The 20,229-nt window shown below is 42.7% G+C and overlaps 2 protein-coding genes across 2 annotated transcripts in view; one reads left to right on the forward strand and one right to left on the reverse strand.

The window, feature by feature from the left end:
• The window catches only part of ADK (adenosine kinase), a 511,546-nt gene that overhangs the window by 60,102 nt on the left and 431,215 nt on the right, over positions 1-20,229 (forward strand). The gene's annotated exons all lie outside the window — the stretch shown is intronic.
• The window catches only part of LOC143764805 (uncharacterized), a 29,327-nt gene continuing 11,505 nt past the window's right edge, over positions 2,408-20,229 (reverse strand). The window contains exons 2-3 of the mRNA XM_077250786.1: positions 3,539-3,692; positions 2,408-3,447 (exon numbers count right to left, since the gene is read on the reverse strand). Of these exons, the coding sequence (XP_077106901.1) occupies positions 2,496-3,447; positions 3,539-3,692 (1,106 nt within the window). The 3' untranslated portion in view covers positions 2,408-2,495. The remainder of the gene's footprint in view (positions 3,448-3,538; positions 3,693-20,229) is intronic.

Consider the following 20,229-nt stretch of genomic DNA (forward strand, 5'->3'; position numbering starts at 1 on the left):
ATTTTCGCTCTCTGCCGGTCTGGAGCTTTGTTGTCCCCAATGTCTGCTGCTTGACCTTGTTGTAATGGACTGCCGTCTTAGAAATTTTAAGATGGAGGCAACATAATGCTCACTGTGTCCCTCTGCTAGTATAGCCAGAATTGAGCCCTTCTTTTCCTCACTCAAGACTTTTCTATTCAACTCCTTTGGCATGGTTAAAAGTTAGCTTTTCATTCCTATTACTTTTGGGATATTACTAGCATTTGTTTCCAGCTTGTCCTATTGCAAGTGGATTGTGAACACCAGCAGTGTTTTTTATACTTCGTTGAGTATGATTTAATTCAGGTGATCACCTAATCAGAAGCACATTAAGTAGAATAAGGCCGGGGACACACACAACGTATAAAAAAACGGTCCGTTTTTCACGGCCGAGAATCGCACAAATGTTTCCAAAACAGTGATCCGTGTGCAGTGCGAGGATGCGATTTCCTCGCATCAAATGATCCGTGTGACATCCGTATGCCATCCGTATGCCGAGATTTTCTCGCAAGCTTGCAAAATGGACATATAACGGTTTTTGCACCTGTAAAAATTTAAATCATCACCCAGAACATTATTTAAGGGCCCTAAAACAGGTGGCAGCCACCAATCAAGGCAGTAGAGTCCCTGCTTGTGTTGGTGCACTTCTGCTTGATGAGCAACATGTCGGATCTACTGACTTTTAACACCACAGAGCGTGTGCTTTACAACTGGGTACTTTCCCAACGTTTTGGAGAGCCATACCCAGTAATTGTAGATCCGAGGAGGCGGAGACAGATGTGGGTACATCCACTTATGAAGCAACGGATCAATAAAGGACATTTCAACCGTCTGTATGCTGCTCTGAGGACAAATCCAGACAAGTTCTTCAACTATTGTCGGATGCGAATACAAACGTTTGATATTTTGTTGGAGATTTTGCGACCAGGGATTACCAAGAAGGACACCAGGATGCGCAAATCAATTTCTGCAGAGGAGCGCCTTATCCTTACTTTACGGTATGTATAAATCCTCTGTTTCCAAACAAAGATTTGTGTTTAATGGTATTACCCATTGTGAAAATTAGCTATTTAAATGGTTAGTAAACTTCTACATAATTTTGGCTTACTTTAGAATATTTTAGTGAATCGAACATCAAAGCCATCACATGTCCTTAATGTTTGAGGAATCATGGCATATTATTTATCTAATTGTAGTTTTGGCCCAGAGAACACTGTAATGTTTTAATTTTGTAGGGTAAACAAATTCTCTTGTTTCTTTTAGCTTCCTTGCCACTGGAATATCATATGCGGCACTGCATTTAGAGTTTTTACTTGGCAAATCGACAATTTCGGGAATTGTGAGGGATACATGCACGGAAATATGGAGAAGACTCCATCAAGAGGTGATGCCTGAGCCGAAAATGTCCGATTGGTTACGTATTGCCCAAGGATTTCAGGACACCTGCCAGTTTCCGCACTGTATTGGGGCTCTGGACGGAAAGCACATCCGTGTGCGTAAGCCGCCGGGATCAGGGACCCAATTCTATAATTATAAATAGTTTTTCTCTGTAGTGCTGTTGGCCCTAGTCGACAGCAACTACAGGTTTATAATTGTAGATATTGGGGCCTATGGGAGAACTGGAGACTCTCGAGTCTTTAGTTCTTCCATTATGGGTCGGCGGCTGCGCAAGAATGATTTGGATGTCCCACCCCCAAGTAACCTACCAGGGGCGAATTTGGATGCGGTGCCTTACATGATGGTAGCAGAAGAGGCGTTTCAATTATCCAGGAACGTCATGAGGCCATATCCACGGAGAGGCCTGGACTACCGGCGTAGAATTTTTAATTTGCGCCTTTCCCGTGCCCGCCGTCTGGTAGAGTGTTCATTTGGCATTCTCACTGCTAAATGGCGGGTACTTCAGTCCGCAATACAACTGAGTGAAGGCAATGTCAATGGTGTAATCAAAGCATGTGTTGTTCTTCACAACTTTACTAGATACCATGATTGCCCATCATCTGCTGCTGTTGAAATTGATTATGCTAATACTGTCTTGACTACTCCACGTGTTCTTCCTTCTCGTCGTCAGCCCTCAGGCCTAAAAGTTTGTGATGTGTTAACAAATTATTTTGTGTCACCAGAGGGAGCGACTGATTGGCAAGACAATGCTGTTGTGCTTTAAAGTTTAGTTATATTGTTAGTTAATAAATAGCATAATGTTCATGTTTGAATTGTGTAGTATGTTTCTCCTTTTACCTTAAAAAAAAATTGTTAAGTTGCCACATCATCTTTTTAGTCCTAAGAATACATAACACTCATATTTTTAAAAACATTTTTACTGCTCAAAGCATATATATATTTGCCAAAAACATATTGACATCATATGTAATTGTAGGCATATTAACCAGAGTAAACCAGAACCAAGAACATGCCAATGGCGCAAATAACTTTTAACAATAAAAAGCATAAATGACCTGCCGAAACGTTTGGAACAGAACTTACAGGTTCTGGTAGGTTGGGGGTGGCGATGGAGATGGCGGGTGTCCAGCATGTGCTGAACTTGGCCTAGGTGGTGGACCAACCAGACTGTCAACCTGTGGTATGGCAGATATATATGAAGGGTGTTGTTGCAAGTTTCTATCCTGTGTGTGAGGTAAAACTGGATGTTGAGGGTAGAAGGGCATAAAGTCCTGTGTACTGTATTGACCCATTTGGTCATACCCCCCAATATGGCCATGTCGAGCAGACACATGTTGGGACCAGCCTCCAAACATGTGTCTGTTCAAGTGGTCAGATTGGGCATTTGCTGGATATTCATTAATTGGCCTGTTTTGTTGTTGTTGGATGTTTTGGGCAGGCTGTTGTTGTGGAGCTATACGTGGCAAGGGGGGTGCTGCAACTGTTTGGTTTGGTTCCTGTGGAAGGTCTTGCACCGCCAGAACATTTGTAGGTGACATTTGCCACCGTTCTAGGTAGTTGAACACATGAGTGGGGTTGTTTGGGGGTGTTGCCGCATCAATAAAAATTTGTAGACAACCTCTGGTCCGCAGCCTGAGCGAGCGTGGAATGGGGCGTAAATAGCGTGCAAGACTGCGGAAGTACGCTTCCTCCCCATCGTCATGTGCAGCCCTTGACAAATAGTCCAACACCCCTGTATCCACTTGCCTCCTGGTGCCAGGGTTAGAAGCCACCCTTCTGCGCCGACCACGGTTTGGTCTTGTAGTAGGCTGTGGTGATGTATCCAGAGCCAAGGTTGGACTGCTGCTCTGGCCTCCTTCCTCAACCTCTGGATTGGCCTCCTGTGTGGCAGAAGACGCTGCTGCTGGTTGTGATTGGTTGCTGCTTGGTGCTTGCCCTGATGGTCCAGCCATTTCGGAACCTTCACCAATGGGGTCAATCACCACCTCCGAGTCAGATGCAGTCTCTCTTTCTGTCAGATTGGACTTTGTTCTGTATTTCACAAATGATTTTAGAGGAAAAAATTAGAAACATATTCACGTTAGAAGATGTGTAAAAGATTTTGGGACATGCATGCACTTACGGTCTGAGCTCCATCACCGGTGCAAGAAAATTCAGCCGATCAAAATAAAGATATTTCCTTTTTTTGGGTGCTGCATCACCACTCCGCCCAGAAACTTGACGTTCACACCGGTATTGATCCCGGCAACTCCGCCAGCGTCTAGTGACATCATTCACTGCAAAGAATCAAAAGTTGTTTTGGGAATAACAAATAATAATAAATAATCTTTATTTTTAGATACCGATAACATATTCTGCAGTTTTTTAAAGACATTATCATTGCTGTCACCAATGGGGCTCCCAATATAAATTCCCTATCAGTATGTCTTTGGATTGTGTGAGGAAAGCGGAGTGCCCAGAGGAAACCCACGCAAACACGGAGAGAACATACAAACTCTTTGCATATTTTGTCATTGGTGGGATTTGAACCCAGGACTCCTATCCACTGAGCCACCATGCTGGCCAAGCACATAACTCCAACAGGTCCAGAGTTTGCAATCACACACAGGCCCTGGAGCCTAAGGGGACATAAAACTCCCTTGGTAATATATGAAAGGACTGTATGTCATGAATCACCAATGGCTAGGGATAGCAAGGGACAAGCAAAGTAATACAAAATATCGGACGAGCTCTAGGGTGATGGAACCTGGGCTGACCGCTGCCCTACGCCTGACAAACGCAACTAGAGATAGCCAGGGAGCGTGCCTACGTTGGTTCTAGACGCCACGCACCAGCCTAAGAGCTAACTAGTACTGCAGAGAAAATAAAGACCTCACTTGCCTCCAGAGGAATGAACCCCAAAAGGTATAGTTGCCCCCCACATGTATTGACGGTGAAATGAGAGGAAGGCACACACATAGAGATGATATATATAGGTTCAGCAAATTGAGGCCCGCTGTAAACTAGAAAGCAGAACGATACAAAAGGGGTCTGAGCGGTCAGCAAAAAACCCTAATCAAAAAACCATCCTGAGATTACAAGAACCCATGTGCCAACTCATGGCACATGGGGAGAACCTCAGTCCACTAGAGCTACCAGCTAGCATAGAGACATAATAAGCAAGCTGGACAAAAAAACCAACAACTGAAAATCAGCACTTAGCTTATCCTGAAAGATCTGGGAGCAGGTAGGCAGGAACCAAACAGAGCACATCTGAATACATTGATAGCCGGCAAGGGAATGACAGAAAGGCCAGGTAAAATAGGAAACACCCAGCCTCTGATGGACAGGTGGAAACCAAAGGCCGCAACCCACCAAAGTCACCCAGTACCAGCAGTAACCACCAGAGGGAGCCCACAAACAGAATCCACAACAACTGTAGCTACTATATTGGAACCATATTGGTGTGTCTTGTTAATGTTTTTGTAGCCTCAACCAAGAGCTTTGAACATTTACATCACTCATAAACACACCACATATGATGTGTTCATGCCTATTTTTCTCCTGAACCCAATATAAAAGCCCATTTTTTGGTAAAGGATGGTACTTACAAATTTCTTGCTGAACCTCTTGAGGTCGCTCATCAAAATCGGGGAACATGTGGCGACAGATTGCCCTCCATGCTGCGTCTTACGTTGGTCCCATAACTCTGGTCTATCATGGACCAGAGCAATCAGCATCTCAACATTTATATGCCTGGCCATGCTGCTACACAGTACACTCCGTGGAGGCGTGCTTCCTGCTTTGCAATCCAGCGTGGGCCATAAATTAGCATGCCAAAGCTTCCTGATAATGGATGATTCAATTTCCTGTCACCTGGAGAAGTCTTCCGTATTTCTCGCAATGCACACGCATGGTCCGTGTGTAATCCGATTTTTTCTCGCACCCATAGACTTGCATTGGCGAGTCTCGGCCAAGATACGCTGACAATCGCAGCATGCTGCGATTTCACTCGGATCCTGAATACGGTGGAGAAAATATCGGATGATGGGAGCTGCACCATAGATTAACATTGGGCCGAGTGCTATGCGATTTTTTATCACATAGCACTCGTCCGTATTACGGTCTAGTGTGACCCCGGCCTAAGGTGTACTCTGGTTGGAATTCAACTGACACTGGAATGGAATGGCTGTCAGACATGTAGAGAAGCTGATTTTTATAAAACTCTGCAGTGCTCTCTTACTTTTTCCCAGACTTGTATGTTTACACCGTAAAAACAAAAGTTGTATATTTCCTCATGCAAATTGCCTCTTCTTAGAAAAAGAGGACTTAACTCTATAGTGCCACCTGTTGGAAGTAGCGATCCTACAAGTCACAATCAACCCTCTAACGAGTCGTGCAATATGACTTAGGATGAAAGCCAAATCAGTATCTCAATTCCCAGACATGGTGTTTCGGGCTGTTGGCCCTCATCAGTGCTAAGCATGAGAACTGATTTGGCTAGGTGAGAGGCTCTGGACTGGGGTCTAAGGGGTATCGTTTCTCCTTATGGAGAGTGACATACCATCTCTGGCTTGTCAAGGTAAGGAGGCTTATTTGCTGTACAATGCTCCTCTGGGAAATTAAATATGCAAATTGCCTCTTCTGAGAAAAAGAGGACTTAACTCTATAGCGCCACCTGTTGGAAGTAGCGATCCTACAAGTCACAATAAACCCTCTAACGAGTCGTGCAATATAACTTAGGATAAAAGCCAAATCAGTATCTCAATTCGCAGACACAAACTGATTTGGCTAGGTGATATTTCCTTATTATTTTATACATGTTGAGCTGTGAATGTAACACCCGTAACTATGGAATGGCCCAAAAACAATTTCATTAAAAAAAAAATATTGTTTTTGCATCACTGTCTCCTGAGAGCTATACATTTTTATTTTTGCAATGATGGTCCTTGTACAGCAGCTTGATTTTTTTTTGTGGCACCAGATGACATTTTCAGCTAGACCATTTCTATTTACATTGGACTTTTTGATGGTAGGTGATGTCAGCAGATATTGTGTATAATTGGGAGTCATCTGCATAGAGATGCTACCGTAAACCAAATCAGATGATTTGTCCAATAAGTTTGGTGAAAAGAGGAGCGGAACTAGGACTAAACTGTGAGGAACCCCGACAGTACAGGGAAGAGGAGGCGCCATTTGATTCACTGAGCTGTTGTTAGGAGTCGAATTCCCGCCGCTGCACAGGGGGAATCTCGAACCATGTCTGCTGCGGTCTCTCATTCTGCATCAGCCACAGTGGAGCCTGCTCAGCGGAGACGTCGGCCCAGCGTCTCGCTCAGTCTGGTTATGTGCAAAGGATTACTGCTGCCTTTCCAGGCTCTGCCATTGTAGCCTGTACTGGTCAGCGGCGAGCAGACGTCTCTGGGACTAAGTCCTGCTTTTCCACTTCTGAGCATGCCCACAGGACGACCTCTCAGTGGAGGTCTGGGATCACATGCTCAGGTACTGCAGTAGCTCCTATTGGTCCTCTAGGAAGGTCCTGAACTTGCTGCAGCTATAAAAGGTTCACTCGGCCATGCACTAGTATACACTTGTTTATGTGTGTGTGTGTTGTGAGTGAAAGTCGCTCTTTAATCATCTCCTCCCTTGTGTTTGAATGCTCGCGTAAGGAGGATGATTGTAATCTAGCGCCCGACTTTACCAACATAGTACACAAACAGCGTCTATTGCTTTGACCACCAGTGCGGCGCTGTGCGCTATCACCGCGCTTTCCAAACCCAAGTCTGGGTGGTTAGTGGCGTCCGCCAATGCGGCACCGCATGCACTCTCGTGCTACTTAATTATTATTTCTGTTACATGCGGTACTGCGGCCCTGTGACGCCACAGGGTTTGCTTCTTTCACACCGGGTGAAGTTAACCCGTGTGTGTATCCTCATTGTACTGCCATATAGTCCATCATGGCTTAGCAGCAGGTTCCATCTCTGCATGGTGGACCCCGGGCTGCGAATGCACCTTATTCCTTTTCTCTAATTATTTGGTGCGTTCCGCTAGCCCTAACAGCTGTCAGAGAGGTAGGGGGAGAGCAGTTTCTTTGAGGGTGAAAGAACCGAGCATACTGAGGTGGTCCACAGTGTCAGATGCAGCAGATAGATCCAGTGTTCCCCAACTCCAGTCCTCAAGAACCACCAACAGGTCATGTTTTCAGGATTTCCTTAGTATTGCATAGGCGATGGAATTCTTGTCTGTCCGGGTGATGAAATAATCACCTGGGCAATACTAAGGTAATCCTGAAAACATGACCCACTGGTGGCTCTTAAGGACGAGAGTTGGGAAACACTGCTGTAGGTTATAAAGATCAGAGTCTGGTTTGTAAGAATGGCAGTTTTTAGAATGGTGTCACTTTTGGGTATTTTCTGTCATATCGACCCCTCAAATGTCAAATGTCATGTGGTCCCTAAAAAAAACAAACAAAAGTTTTGCAAATTTTGTTGAAAGAATGAGAAATCGCTGGTCAACTTTTAACCCTTGTAACTTCCTAACAAATTTAAGTTTAAAAAATTGTGCTTATGTGAAGTAGAAAATTGCTAAATCTGTGCCAAATTTCTGATAGTTTCACAAATAATGTAAACGTAAGTAATATCAACAAAGTTTTACCACTATCGTGAAGTACAATATGTCACGAACATACACTCAAAATCCGTGGGCTCCTTTGAAGCATTTCAGAGTTATCTCATAAAGTGACACTGGTCAGAATTGTAACATTTAGCTTGGTCATGAAGGTGAAAACAGGCTTGGGGGCTGAAGGAGTTAATACTAGAGCACATCCGCCCTCTAGTGGGCAAAGAGTAGTAATGCCTTAGATAACATTCAATCCAGCATAGACAGAATATTGATTATTCCCCCCCCCCCCCCCCCTTAATAGGAAATCTTAATTTTTTTTATTAGGAATAAATTAAATTTGCCATCCAAGTATAAGTAACTGGTCTGCCATGGCGTTGGAGAGAAGGCTACTCTAGTATTATTACATTTAGTGATTGTGCAGATTAGCATATCAAATAGTATGTCAACTGATTTTAGTAAAACTTCTCTATTCAAGTATGTGGGTGCACTAAAAAACAATCAACATGGATGCATTGCTGTTACTAAAATACAAAACTGTTCATGATCATGTGCATTTTAAAATATTGATTTATAAAAACCAGACACATGGATGAAAATCCATTTTTTTATATGCTCATGTGAAATTGGCCTGAACTCTTTACAAAGCCAGAATCACTCATCCGTGTGTCACGGGCCAAGTACGGACTGACTGTTGCTTTCCTGATTCACATATCCCATTATGTCCGTCAATTGCCATGCTGTGAAAGTTTTTCATTGACCACAATGGCTGCGATGAGAGGAATGTTTTAAGTCATCTTTATCCAGGAATTCAGACAGAAGTGGGGGCTGCCATTTCAGTGTTCTACAGACATTTCCGTGTTGGGTAAATCGCCTGAGCATTGTGATGTAGTATAGTGGCAGCCATGTAAGGCGAAGTTTGCATCAGAGGCTCTGTTGCAAGTTCCGATTTAGCTGTCAAAAAAAGCACAACAGTGGCACATTTTTTCCATTAATTTGAAGAGTTTTTAAGGTTTCTGTCTTGGCCCCAGTGTTGATCATTTATAAAATTGATGAACTAGATAAGGAAACTGAAGGTAAACTAATCAAATTTGCAAAGCTAGGAGAGATAGCAAACACTAGAGAAGATTGAGAAAGGATACAGAAAGATCTAGATAAGTTTGAACAATGGGCAGCAGCTAATAGAATGGTATTTAAAATTGAGAAATGCACAATTTTACATCTGGGCAAAAAAAGAAAAAAAAAACAACATCTACAGAATGTGAGAAATAAAACTAAGCAACAGCACGTGAAAAAACTTGGGAATACTAATGGTACGTGTCCACGGACAGGATGGCCGGCGGTATTGCCGGAGCGGCGAAGCCGCTCGGCGCTAAGCCCCGCCCCCTTTCTGGGACGCGATGATGCCGGATGTGTTAACTGTACACATCCAGGATCATTGCACCCTCGCATAGCGCCCTGTGATATTACTTGCGGCGACGCAGCGTCGCCGCAGGTAACACGGACATGCTGCGATCTGAAAAGACGCGCAGCATGTCCGGAGTCGCAGGGAAGTCGGATGCGTGTTTCCACACATAGTGGACACGGGATTTCATAAAATCCCCTCCACTATGCTGGAACATCTGGACGCTGCGTGTTTGACAAGCAGTGTTTACTGACCGTGGACACATACCCTAATAGATCACAGACTGCACATGAGTCAACAGTGTGATGCTGCAGCAAAAAAGGCAAACACAGTTCTAGGATGTATGAAGAAAAAAGTAGAGTCTAGATCATGTGAAGTAATTATCCCCCTCTACTCCTCCTTGGTCAGGCCTCATCTGGAATACTGTGTCCAGTCCTAAGCACCACATTTTAAAAAAGTCACTGAAAAACTGGAGCAAGTTCAAAGAAGAGCTAGAGCTGTTAAACTGGAAAGCCATGTTCACACGTTGTGGTTTTTACTACGGATCCGCAGCGTTTTTGACGCTGCGGATCCGCAGTTTTCCATGCGGTGTACAGTACCATGTTAACTTATGGAAAATAAAAACCGCTGTGCACATGCTGCGGCAAAAAAAGCTGTTTATTTTCCGCAGCATGTCAATTCTTTGTGCGGATTCCGCAGCGGTTTTACACCTGCTCCATAATAGAAAACAGCAGGTGTAAAACCACAGTAGAATCCGTACAAAAAACGCGGTAAATGCACAGGAAAAACGCAGTGTTTTTGCCCTGCGGATTTATTAAAATCAGTGCGGAAAAATCCGCACACCAGTCCGCAACGTGTACACATACCCTAAACGCTGCGGAATATGTTAGCGCTATATAAATAAAGATTATTATTATTACCAGGACGGTGAGCGGACTGGAAAGTATGTCCTACAAGGAACGGTTAAAGGATCTGGGAATATTTAGCTTGCAGAAAAGAAGGCTAAAAGGAGACTTAAAAGGGGTTGTCTGGTCAAAAGTCTGACTGCAGATGTAAGAATCCCCTATGCGCTGTGGGGATTTGCTGGTTTCAGACCTGGGATCGGCAAGTATGTATGAGTTATACATACCTCTGGCCAGAGGGCACACCCTCGCTCTCCATACACTTGTATGTAGTGAGGCCAAGCCCTCAAGTCGGAAGAGCCCATGTAACTAGACGGGGTGTGGCCTCACTCAATACAAGTGTATGAATCATAGCTACGCCCACTGCCCGATGTATGTATAGCGCATACATACCTGCATACCTGATGGTCCTGGGTCTGAAATCGGCGAATTCCTACAGTGCACAGTGCATGCGCTGGGGGGATTCATAAGTCTGCAATCACACAGAGTGACTGCAGACTTATCGGTTTTGACCGGACAACCCCTTTAAAGGGAACCCGTCAGCAGGATTGTGTTGATTAACCTACAGTGTCAGGTCGGCACCGTTATACTGATTAAAATAATACATTGGTTGATGAAATCCATCTCATGGTTGTTGTTTAAGGCTACTTTCACATATCAGGTTTTTTCTTTCAGGCACAATCCGGCTAATTTTATAAAAAAAACGGATCCGTCGCAAATAGTGAAAAACTGATGCGACGGATTCGTTTTTTTTTTATACCGGGGAATACAGTGACTTCCTGAGAGAGACGGATGGATCTGGCAAAAAACGGATGAAACGTTGGGACATCAGGCTCAATCCAGCGCTAATTCAGCTCTATGATAAAAATTAAAAATTCGCCGGATTGTGCATGATGCAAAAAACCTGATATGTGAAAGTAGCATTTCCGCAAATCACAGTAGTAGTATGGCAGCACGATCACCACGGTCTCACGGTGAGCGCTGCGGCGATCGCGAGCGGGTGTCAGCTGTATGTGACAGCTGACACCTCGCAGCAATGCCCACAATCTGCGCCAATCGTGGGCATTTAACCCCTCTGATGCCCCTGTAAGTAGTGACTGCGGCATAGAGAACAATCGCGTTCCGGTGGTCTCCATGGAGACCCCAGATCCAAAATGGACGCGGGAGTCCTTATGGATCCTTCAGTGAGGTGGCCTAACAGTGCCTGCTGAGAGCAGGCGCCGGCAAGCCTCCTACACTGCCTGTCATAGCACTGTGTCAGATCAGCGATATGACATTATATAGTGATGTCCCCCCTGGGACAATGTTATAAAGTAAAAAAAAAAAATGAGAAAGTATAAAAATATTTTTAGCCCCTTAATCCCATATGACGTACTATCCCGTCGAGGTGGGGTGGGCCTTAATTCCCACCGACGGGATAGTACGTCATAGCGATCGGCCGCGCTCACGGGGGGGGGGGGGGGGGGTGTCAGCTGCCTATCGCAGTTGACATCCGGCACTATTAACCCCTGGCACACTGCGATCAAACATGATTGCAGTGTACCGGCGGTACAGGGAAGCATCGCGCAGGGAGGGGGCTCCCTGCGGGCTTCCCTGAGACGATCGGTACAAGGCGATGTACTCACCTTGTACCGAGCGTCTCCTCCCTGCAGTCCCCGGAACCAAAATGGCTGCGGGGCTGCATCCGGGTCCTGCAGGAAGTGCTTCCGGGTGCCGTGCAGGCGCTGGTAAGCCTGCAGCGATGTGAGTGAGATCGCCAATCTGATAGAGTGCTATGCAAACTGTCAGATCGGCGATCTGTGATGTCCCCCCTGGGACAAAGTAAAAAAGTAAGAAAAAAAAATTTGCACGTGTAAAAAAAAAAAAAAAAAAAAAAAAAAAATTCCTAAATAAAGAAGAAAAAAGAAAATATTATTCCCATAAATACATTTCTTTATCTAAAAAAAAAAACAACAAACAATAAAAGTACACGTTTAGTATCGCCGCGTCCGTAACGACCTAACCTATAAAACTGTCCCACTAGTTAACCCCTTCAGTGAACACCGAAAAAAAAAAAAAAAAGAAAACGCTTTATTATCATACCGCCGAACAAAAAGTGGAATAACACGCGATCAAAAAGACGGATATAAATAACCATGCTACCGCTGAAAACGTCATCTTGTCCCGCAAAAAACGAGCCGCCATATAGCATCATAAGCAAAAAAATAAAAAAGTTATAGTCCTCAGAATAAAACGATGCCAAAATAATTATTTTTTCTATAAAATAGCTTTTATCGTATAAAAGCGCCAAAACATAAAAAAATGATATAAATGAGATATCGCTTTATCCATTTTACAAAACGTGGAACGGTATAAACGCCTCCCCCAAAAGAAATTCATGAATAGCTGGTTTTTGGTCATTCTGCCTCACAAAAATCGGAATAAAAAGTGGTCAAAAACTGTCACATGTCCGAAAATGTTACCAATAAAAACGTCAACTCGTCCCGCAAAAAACAAGACCTCACATGACTCTGTGGACCAAAATACGGAAAAATTATAGGTCTCCAAATGTGGAGACGCAAAAACTTTTTTGCTATAAAAAGCGTCTTTTAGTGCGTGACAGCTGCCAATCATAAAAATCCGATATAAAAAACGCTATAAAAGTAAATCAGACCCCCCTTCATCACCCCCTTAGTTAGGGAAAAATAATAAAATTAAAAAAATGTATTTATTTCCATTTTCCCATTAGGGTTAGGGTTAGGGCTAGGGTTGGAGCTAAAGTTAGGGTTAGGGATAGGGTTGGGGCTAAAGTTAGGGTTGGGGCTAAAGTTAGGGTTAGGGTTGGGGCTAAAGTTAGGGTTAGGGTTTGGATTACATTTACGGTTGGGATTAGAATTAGGGGTGTGTCAGGGTTAGAGGTGTGGTTAGGGTTACAGTTGGGATTAGGGTTAGGGGTGTGTTTGGATTAGAGTTTCAAGTAGAATTGGGGAGTTTCCACTGTTTAGGCACATCAGGGGCTCTCCAAACGCGACATGGCGTCCGATCTCAATTCCAGACAATTGTGCGTTGAAAAAGTAAAACAGTGCTCCTTCCCTTCCGAGCTCTACCGTGCGCCCAAACAGGGGTTTACCCCAACATATGGGGCATCAGCGTACTCGGGACAAATTGGACAACTTTTGGGGTCCAAGTTCTCTTGTTATCCTTGGGAAAATAAAAATTTGGGGGGCTAAAAACCATTTTTGTGAAAAAAAAATAATTTTTATTTTCACGGCTCTGCGTTATAAACTGTAGTGAAACACTTGGGGGTTCAAAGTTCTCACAACACATCTAGATAAGTTCCTTGGGGGTCTAGTTTCCAATATGGGGTCACTTGGGGGGGGGTTGTACTGTTTGGGTACATCAGGGGCTCTGCAAATGCAACGTGACGCCTGCAGACCAATCCATCTAAGTCTGCATTCCAAATGGCGCTCCTTCCCTTCTGAGCTCTGCCATGCGCCCAAACAGTGGTTCTCCCCCACATATGGGGTATCAGAGTACTCAGGACAAATTGGACAACAACTTTTGGGGTCCAATTTCTCCTGTTACCCATGGGAAAATACAAAACTGGGGGCTAAAAAATTATTTTTGTGGGAAAAAAAAAGAATTCTTATTTTCACGGCTCTGCGTTATAAACTGTAGTGAAACACTTGGGGGTTCAAAGCTCTCAAAACACATCTAGATAAGTTCCTTAGGGGGTCTACTTTCCAAAATGGTGTCACTTGTGGGGGGTTTTAATGTTTAGGCACATCAGGGGCTCTCCAAACGCGACATGGTGTCCCATCTCAATTCCAGTCAATTTTGCATTGAAAAGTAAAATGGCGCTCCTTCCCTTCCGAGCTCTGCTATGCGCCCAAACAGTGGTTTACCCCCACATATGGGGTATCGTTGTACTCAGGACAAATTGCAAAATAACTTTTGTGGTCTAATTTCTTCTCTTACCCTTGGGAAAAAAAAAATTGGGGGCGAAAAGATCATTTTTGTGAAAAAATATGATTTTGTATTTTTACGGCTCTGCATTATAAACTTCTGTGGAGCACTTGTTGGGTCAAAGTGCTCACCACACATCTAGATAAGTTCCTTAAGGGGTCTACTTTCCAAAATGGTGTCACTTGTGGGGGGTTTCAATGTTTAGGCACATCAGGGGCCCTCCAAACTCAACATGGCATCCCATCTCAATTCCAGTCAATTTTGCATTGAAAAGTCAAATGGCGCTCCTTCCCTTCCGAGCTCTGCCATGCACCCAAACAATGGTTTACACCCACATATGGGGTATCAGCGTACTCAGGACATATTGCACAACAATTTTTGGGGTCCAATTTCTTCTCTTACCCTAGGGAAAATAAAAAATTGGGGGTGAAAGTCATTTTTGTGAAAAAATGATTTTTTATTTTTACGGCTCTGCATTATAAACTTCTGTGAAGCACTTGGTGGGTCAAAGTGCTCACCACACATCTAGATAAGTTCCTTAGGGGGTCTACTTTCCAAAATGGTGTCACTTGTGGGGGGTTTCAATGTTTAGGCACATCAGGGGCTCTCCAAACGCAACATGGTGTCCCATATAAATTCCAGTCAATTTTGCATTGAAAAGTCAAATGGCGCTCCTTTCCTTCCGAGCTCTGCCATGCGCCCAAACAGTGGTTTACCCCCACATATTGGGTATCAGCGTACTCAGGACAAATTGTACAACAACATTTGGTGTCCATTTTCTCCTGTTACCCTTGGTAAAATAAAACAAATTGGAGCTGAAATAAATTTTGTGTGAAAAAAAGTTAAATGTTCATTTTTATTTAAACATTCCAAAAATTCCTGTGAAACACCTGAAGGGTTAATAAACTTCTTGAATGTGGTTTTGAGCACCTTGAGGGGTGCAGTTTTTAGAATGGTGTCACACTTGGGTATTTTCTATCATATAGACCCCTCAAAATGACTTCAAATGAGATGTGGTCCCTAAAAAAAAAATGGTGTTGTAAAAATGAGAAATTTCTGGTCAACTTTTAACCCTTATAACTCTAACAAAAAAAAATTTTGGTTCCAAAATTGTGCTGATGTAAAGTAGACATGTGGGAAATGTTACTTATTAAGTATTTTGCGTGACATATCTCTGTGATTTAAGGGCATAAAAATTCAAAGTTGGAAAATTGTGAAATTTTTGAAAATTTTCGCCAAATTTCTGTTTTTTTCACAAATAAACGCAAGTTATATCGAATAAATTTTACCACTAACATGAAGTACAATATCTCACGAGAAAACAATGTCAGAATCGCCAAGATCCGTTGAAGCGTTCCAGAGTTATAACCTCATAAAGGGACAGCGGTCAGAATTGTAAAAATTGGCCCGGTCATTAACGTGCAAACCACCCTCGGGGCTTAAGGGGTTAAAAAAATCCCCAAATTAAAAAAATATATAATTTTTTCCAATAAATCCATTTATTTATATAAATAAAAAAAAAATTAAAAGTACACATTTAGTATTGCCACGTCCGTAACAACCCACTCTATAAAACTATCCCACTAGTTAACCCCTTCAGTGAATACCGTAAAAAAAGGCAAAAAAACAATGCTTTATCATCATACTGCCGAACAAAAAGTGCAATAAAATGCGATCACAAAGAGTGATATAAATAAAAATGGTACCGCTGAAAACATCATCTTGTCCTGCAAAAAACAAGCTGCCATACAGCTCCATCAGCAGAAAAATAAGTTATAGTTCTCAGAATAAAGTGATGCAACAATTATTTTTTACATAAAATAATTTTTGTGTAAAAGCGCCAAAACATAAAAAAAGATATAAATGAGGTATCGCTGTAATCATACTGACCCAAAGAATAAAACCGCCTTATCAATTTTACCCCACCCCCCACCCCCCCCAAAAAAAAGAAATGCAGGAATTGCTGGTTTTTGTTCATTCTGCCTCCCAAAAATCAGAATAAAGAGCGATTTAAAAAAGTCATGTGCCCGAAAATGGTACTAATAAAAACTTAAACTCATCCTGTAAAAAACAAGGCCTCGCATGACTCTGTGGACCAAAATATGGAAAACTTATAGCTCTCAAAATGTGGTGATGCAAAAACTATTTCTTTTGCAATAAAAAGCGTCTTTTAGTGTGTGACAGCTGCCAAACAAAAACCCGCTATAAATAGTAAATCAACCCCCCCTTTATCACCCCCTTAGTTAGGGAAAAATAATAAAATAAAGTATTTCCATTTTCCGATTAGGGTTAGGGCTAAATTTAAGGCTAAAGTTAAGGTTAGGGCTGGGGCTAGAGTTGGGGTTAGGATTAGGGGGTATCAGGGTTAGGGGTGTGGTTAGCGTTGGGATTAGGGTTAGAGGTGTGTTCGGGTTAGGGGTGTGGTTAAGGTTATAGTTAGGGTTGGGGTTAGGGGTGTGGTTGGGATTAGGGGTGTGTTGGGGTTAGGGTTGGAGTTAGTATTGGGGGGTTTCCACTGTTTAGGGACATCAGGCGCTCTCCAAACGCGACATAGCGTCCGATCTCAATTCCAGCCAATTCTGCGTTGAAAAAGTAAAACTGTGCTCCTTCCCTTCAGAGCTCTGCCGTACATCCAAACAGTGGTTTACATATGAGGTATCCGCGTACTCGGGACAAATTGGACATCAACCTTTGCCATCCAATTTCTCCTGTTACCCTTGTAAAAATTTAAATTTAGGGGCTAAAAATAATTTTTGTGGAAATTTTTATTTTTTATTTTTACTGCTCTGCGTTATAAATTTTAGTGAAACACTTGGGGGTTCAAAGCTCTGACAACATATCTAGATAAGTTCCCTGGGGGGTCTAGTTTCCAATATGGGGTCGTTTGTGGGGGGTTTCTACTGTTTAGGTACATCAGGAGCTCTGCAAACGCAATGTGACGCCTGCAGACCATTCCATCTAAGTCTGCATTCCAAACGGAGCTCCTTCCCTTCCGAGCACTGCCATGCGCCTAAACAGTGGTTCCCCCACATATGGAGTATCAGCGTACTCAGAACAAATTGCACAACAACTTTTGGGTTCCAATTTCTCTGGATACAATTGGCAAAATAAAAAATTGCAGGCTAAAAGATAATTTTTGTGGGGAAAAAAATGTTGTTTTTTTTTAAATTTCCACGGTTCTATATTATAAACTTTAGTAAAACAATTGGTGGTTCAAAGTGCTCACGACACATCTAGATAAGTTCCTTAGGGGTCTACTTTCCAAAATGGTGTCACTTGTGGGGGGTTTCAATGTTTAGGCACATCAGGGACTCTCCAAACGAGAAATGGTGTCAAATCTCTATTCCAGCAAATTTTACATTGGAAACTCAAATGGCACCCCTTCCCTTCCGAGCTCTGCCATGCGCCCAAACAGTGGGTTAGCCCCACATATGGGGTATCAGTGTACTCAGGACAAATTGTACAACAACTTTTGCTGTCCAATTTCTCCTGTTCCCCTTGGTAAAATACTACAATTGGATCTGAAGTAATTTTTTGTAAAAAAGTTAAATGTTCATTTATTTTTTTTAACCCCTTCACCCCAAAGCCTGTTTTCACCTAAGTGACAGGGCCAATTTTTACAATTCTGACCACTGTCACTTTATGAGGTCATAACTCTAAAACGCTTCAACGGATCCTGCTGAGTTTTCTCGTGACATATTGTACTTCATGATAGTGGTAAAACTTCTTCGATATGACTTGCATTTATTTGTGAAAAAAACAAAAATTTGTCGAAAATTATGAAAATTTAGCAATTTTCAAACTTTTAGTTTTTATGCCCTTAAATTAGAGAGTTATATCTCATAATATAGTTAATAAACAACATTTCCCACATGTCTGCTTTACATCAGCACAATTTTGGAAACATAATTTTTTTTTGTTAGGGAGTTATAAGGGTTAAAAGTTGACCAGCGATTTCTCATTTTTGCAACAAAATTTGCAAAACCATTTTTTTTACGGACCACCTCACACTTGAAGTGACTTTGAGGGGTCTATATGACAGAAAATGCCCCAAAGTGACACCATTCTAAAAACTGCACCCCTTAAGGTACTCAAAACCACATTCAAAAAGTTTATTAACCCTTCAGGTGCTTCACAGGAATTTTTGGAATGTTTTAAAAAAATTGAACATTTTACTTTTTTTCACAAAATTTTTACTTCAGATGCAATTTGTTTTATTTTACCAAGGGTAACAGGAGAAATTGGACCAAAAAAGTCATTGTACAATTTGTCCTGAGTATGCCGATACCCCACATGTTGGGGTAAACCATTGATTAGGCACATGGCAGAGCTCGGAAGCGAAGGAGCGCCATTTGACTTTTCAATGCAAAATTGGCTGGAATTGAGATCGGAACCCATGTCGTGTTTGGAGAGCCCCTGACGTGCCTAAACAGTGGAAACCCCCACAAGTGACACCATTTTGGAAAGTAGACCCTCTAAGGAATTAATCTAGATGTGTGGTGAGCACTTTGAACCTTCAAGTGCTTCACAGAAGTTTATAATGTAGAGCCGTAAAAAAAAAATCATATTAATTTTCACAAAAAATGATCTTTTTGCCCCAAATTTTTTATTTTCCCAAGGATAACAGGATAAATTGGACCCCAAAAGTTGTTGTGCAATTTGTCCTGAGTACGCTGATACTTCATATATGGGGATAAACCACTGTTTGGGCGCATGGCAGAGTGTTGTGAACTCTATTTTTGGGCTCCCTCTAGTGGTCACAAGCGGTACTGTGTAGTGTTGTCTTTCTGCAGGTTGGCAGCATCAGCTGGTTCGTTATCCTTGGTTGGTTTCCTATTTAGCTCACCTGGATACTCAGTTCCTTGCCTGCTCTCAATGTATTCAGTGCTCTTCAGATTCCTTGTGACTACCTTGCTCCCAGTCTCTCCAAGACAAGCTAAGTTTTTGTTTGTTTATTTTTGATTATCAGCATTTATCATGTTTCTTGCCCAGCTTGCTAAAATGTGATTTCCTCGCTTGCTGGTTGCTCTAGGGGACTGAGTTTTCCCCCCCACACCGTTAGTTGGTGCGGGGGTTCTTGAAATCTCAGTGTGGATATTTTGTAAGGGTTTTTTACTGACCGCACAGACCCCTTGTCTATTTTCTGCTATCTAGTATTAGTGGGCCTCATTTGCTGAATCTGCTTTCACCCCTGTGTATGTGCCTTCCTCTTACCTCACCGTTATTATTTGTTGGGGGCTTCTATATCTTTGGGGATTATTTCTCTGGAGGCAAGTGAGGTCTTTCTTTCTCTCTAGGGGTAGTTAGTTCCTCAGGCTGGCTCGAGACGTCTAGGATTTTAGTCACGTTCACCGGCTACCTTTAGTGTGTTGGATAGGTTCAGATTTGCGGTCAGTCCAGTTTACCACCTCCCTAGAGTTTGTCCTATGTTTTGTTACTTAGCTGGAGTATTTTGTGATCCTCAACCACTAAGGATCATAACAGTAGAGTAGGCCAAAAAGTGTTTAATGCATCGCAGAAGTGGGATAAAAAGAAGACCTGAGTACATTTTTTATTTTTTCCTCCCGCTTTTCCTTTGCTGCAGTCTGTTTAGCTTCTTTCATCCCCTTGAACTCTGGGTGGACTCTGGCTTCTAGTGTGGATCATCTTGCTGCACGGGTGCAAAGTATTCAGGATTTTGTTATTCATAGCCCTATGTCAGAACCAAAGATACCCATTCCTGAGTTGTTTTCTGGAGATAGATCTAGGTTTCGAAATTTTAAGAATAATTGTAAGTTATTTCTATCTCTGAGACCTCGTTCCTCTGGTGATTCCGCTCAGCAAGTTAAAATTGTTATCTCCTTGTTGCGTGGCGACCCTCAAGATTGGGCTTTCCCTCTGGCGCCAGGAGATCCTGCATTGCTTAGGGTATGTGCACACGTTGCGGATTTCTTGCAGAAATTTCCTGAAGAAAACCGGAAATTT

Source organism: Ranitomeya variabilis, chromosome 4 (genome assembly GCF_051348905.1).
Source record: "Ranitomeya variabilis isolate aRanVar5 chromosome 4, aRanVar5.hap1, whole genome shotgun sequence".
NCBI classification, from domain to species: Eukaryota; Metazoa; Chordata; class Amphibia; order Anura; family Dendrobatidae; genus Ranitomeya; species Ranitomeya variabilis.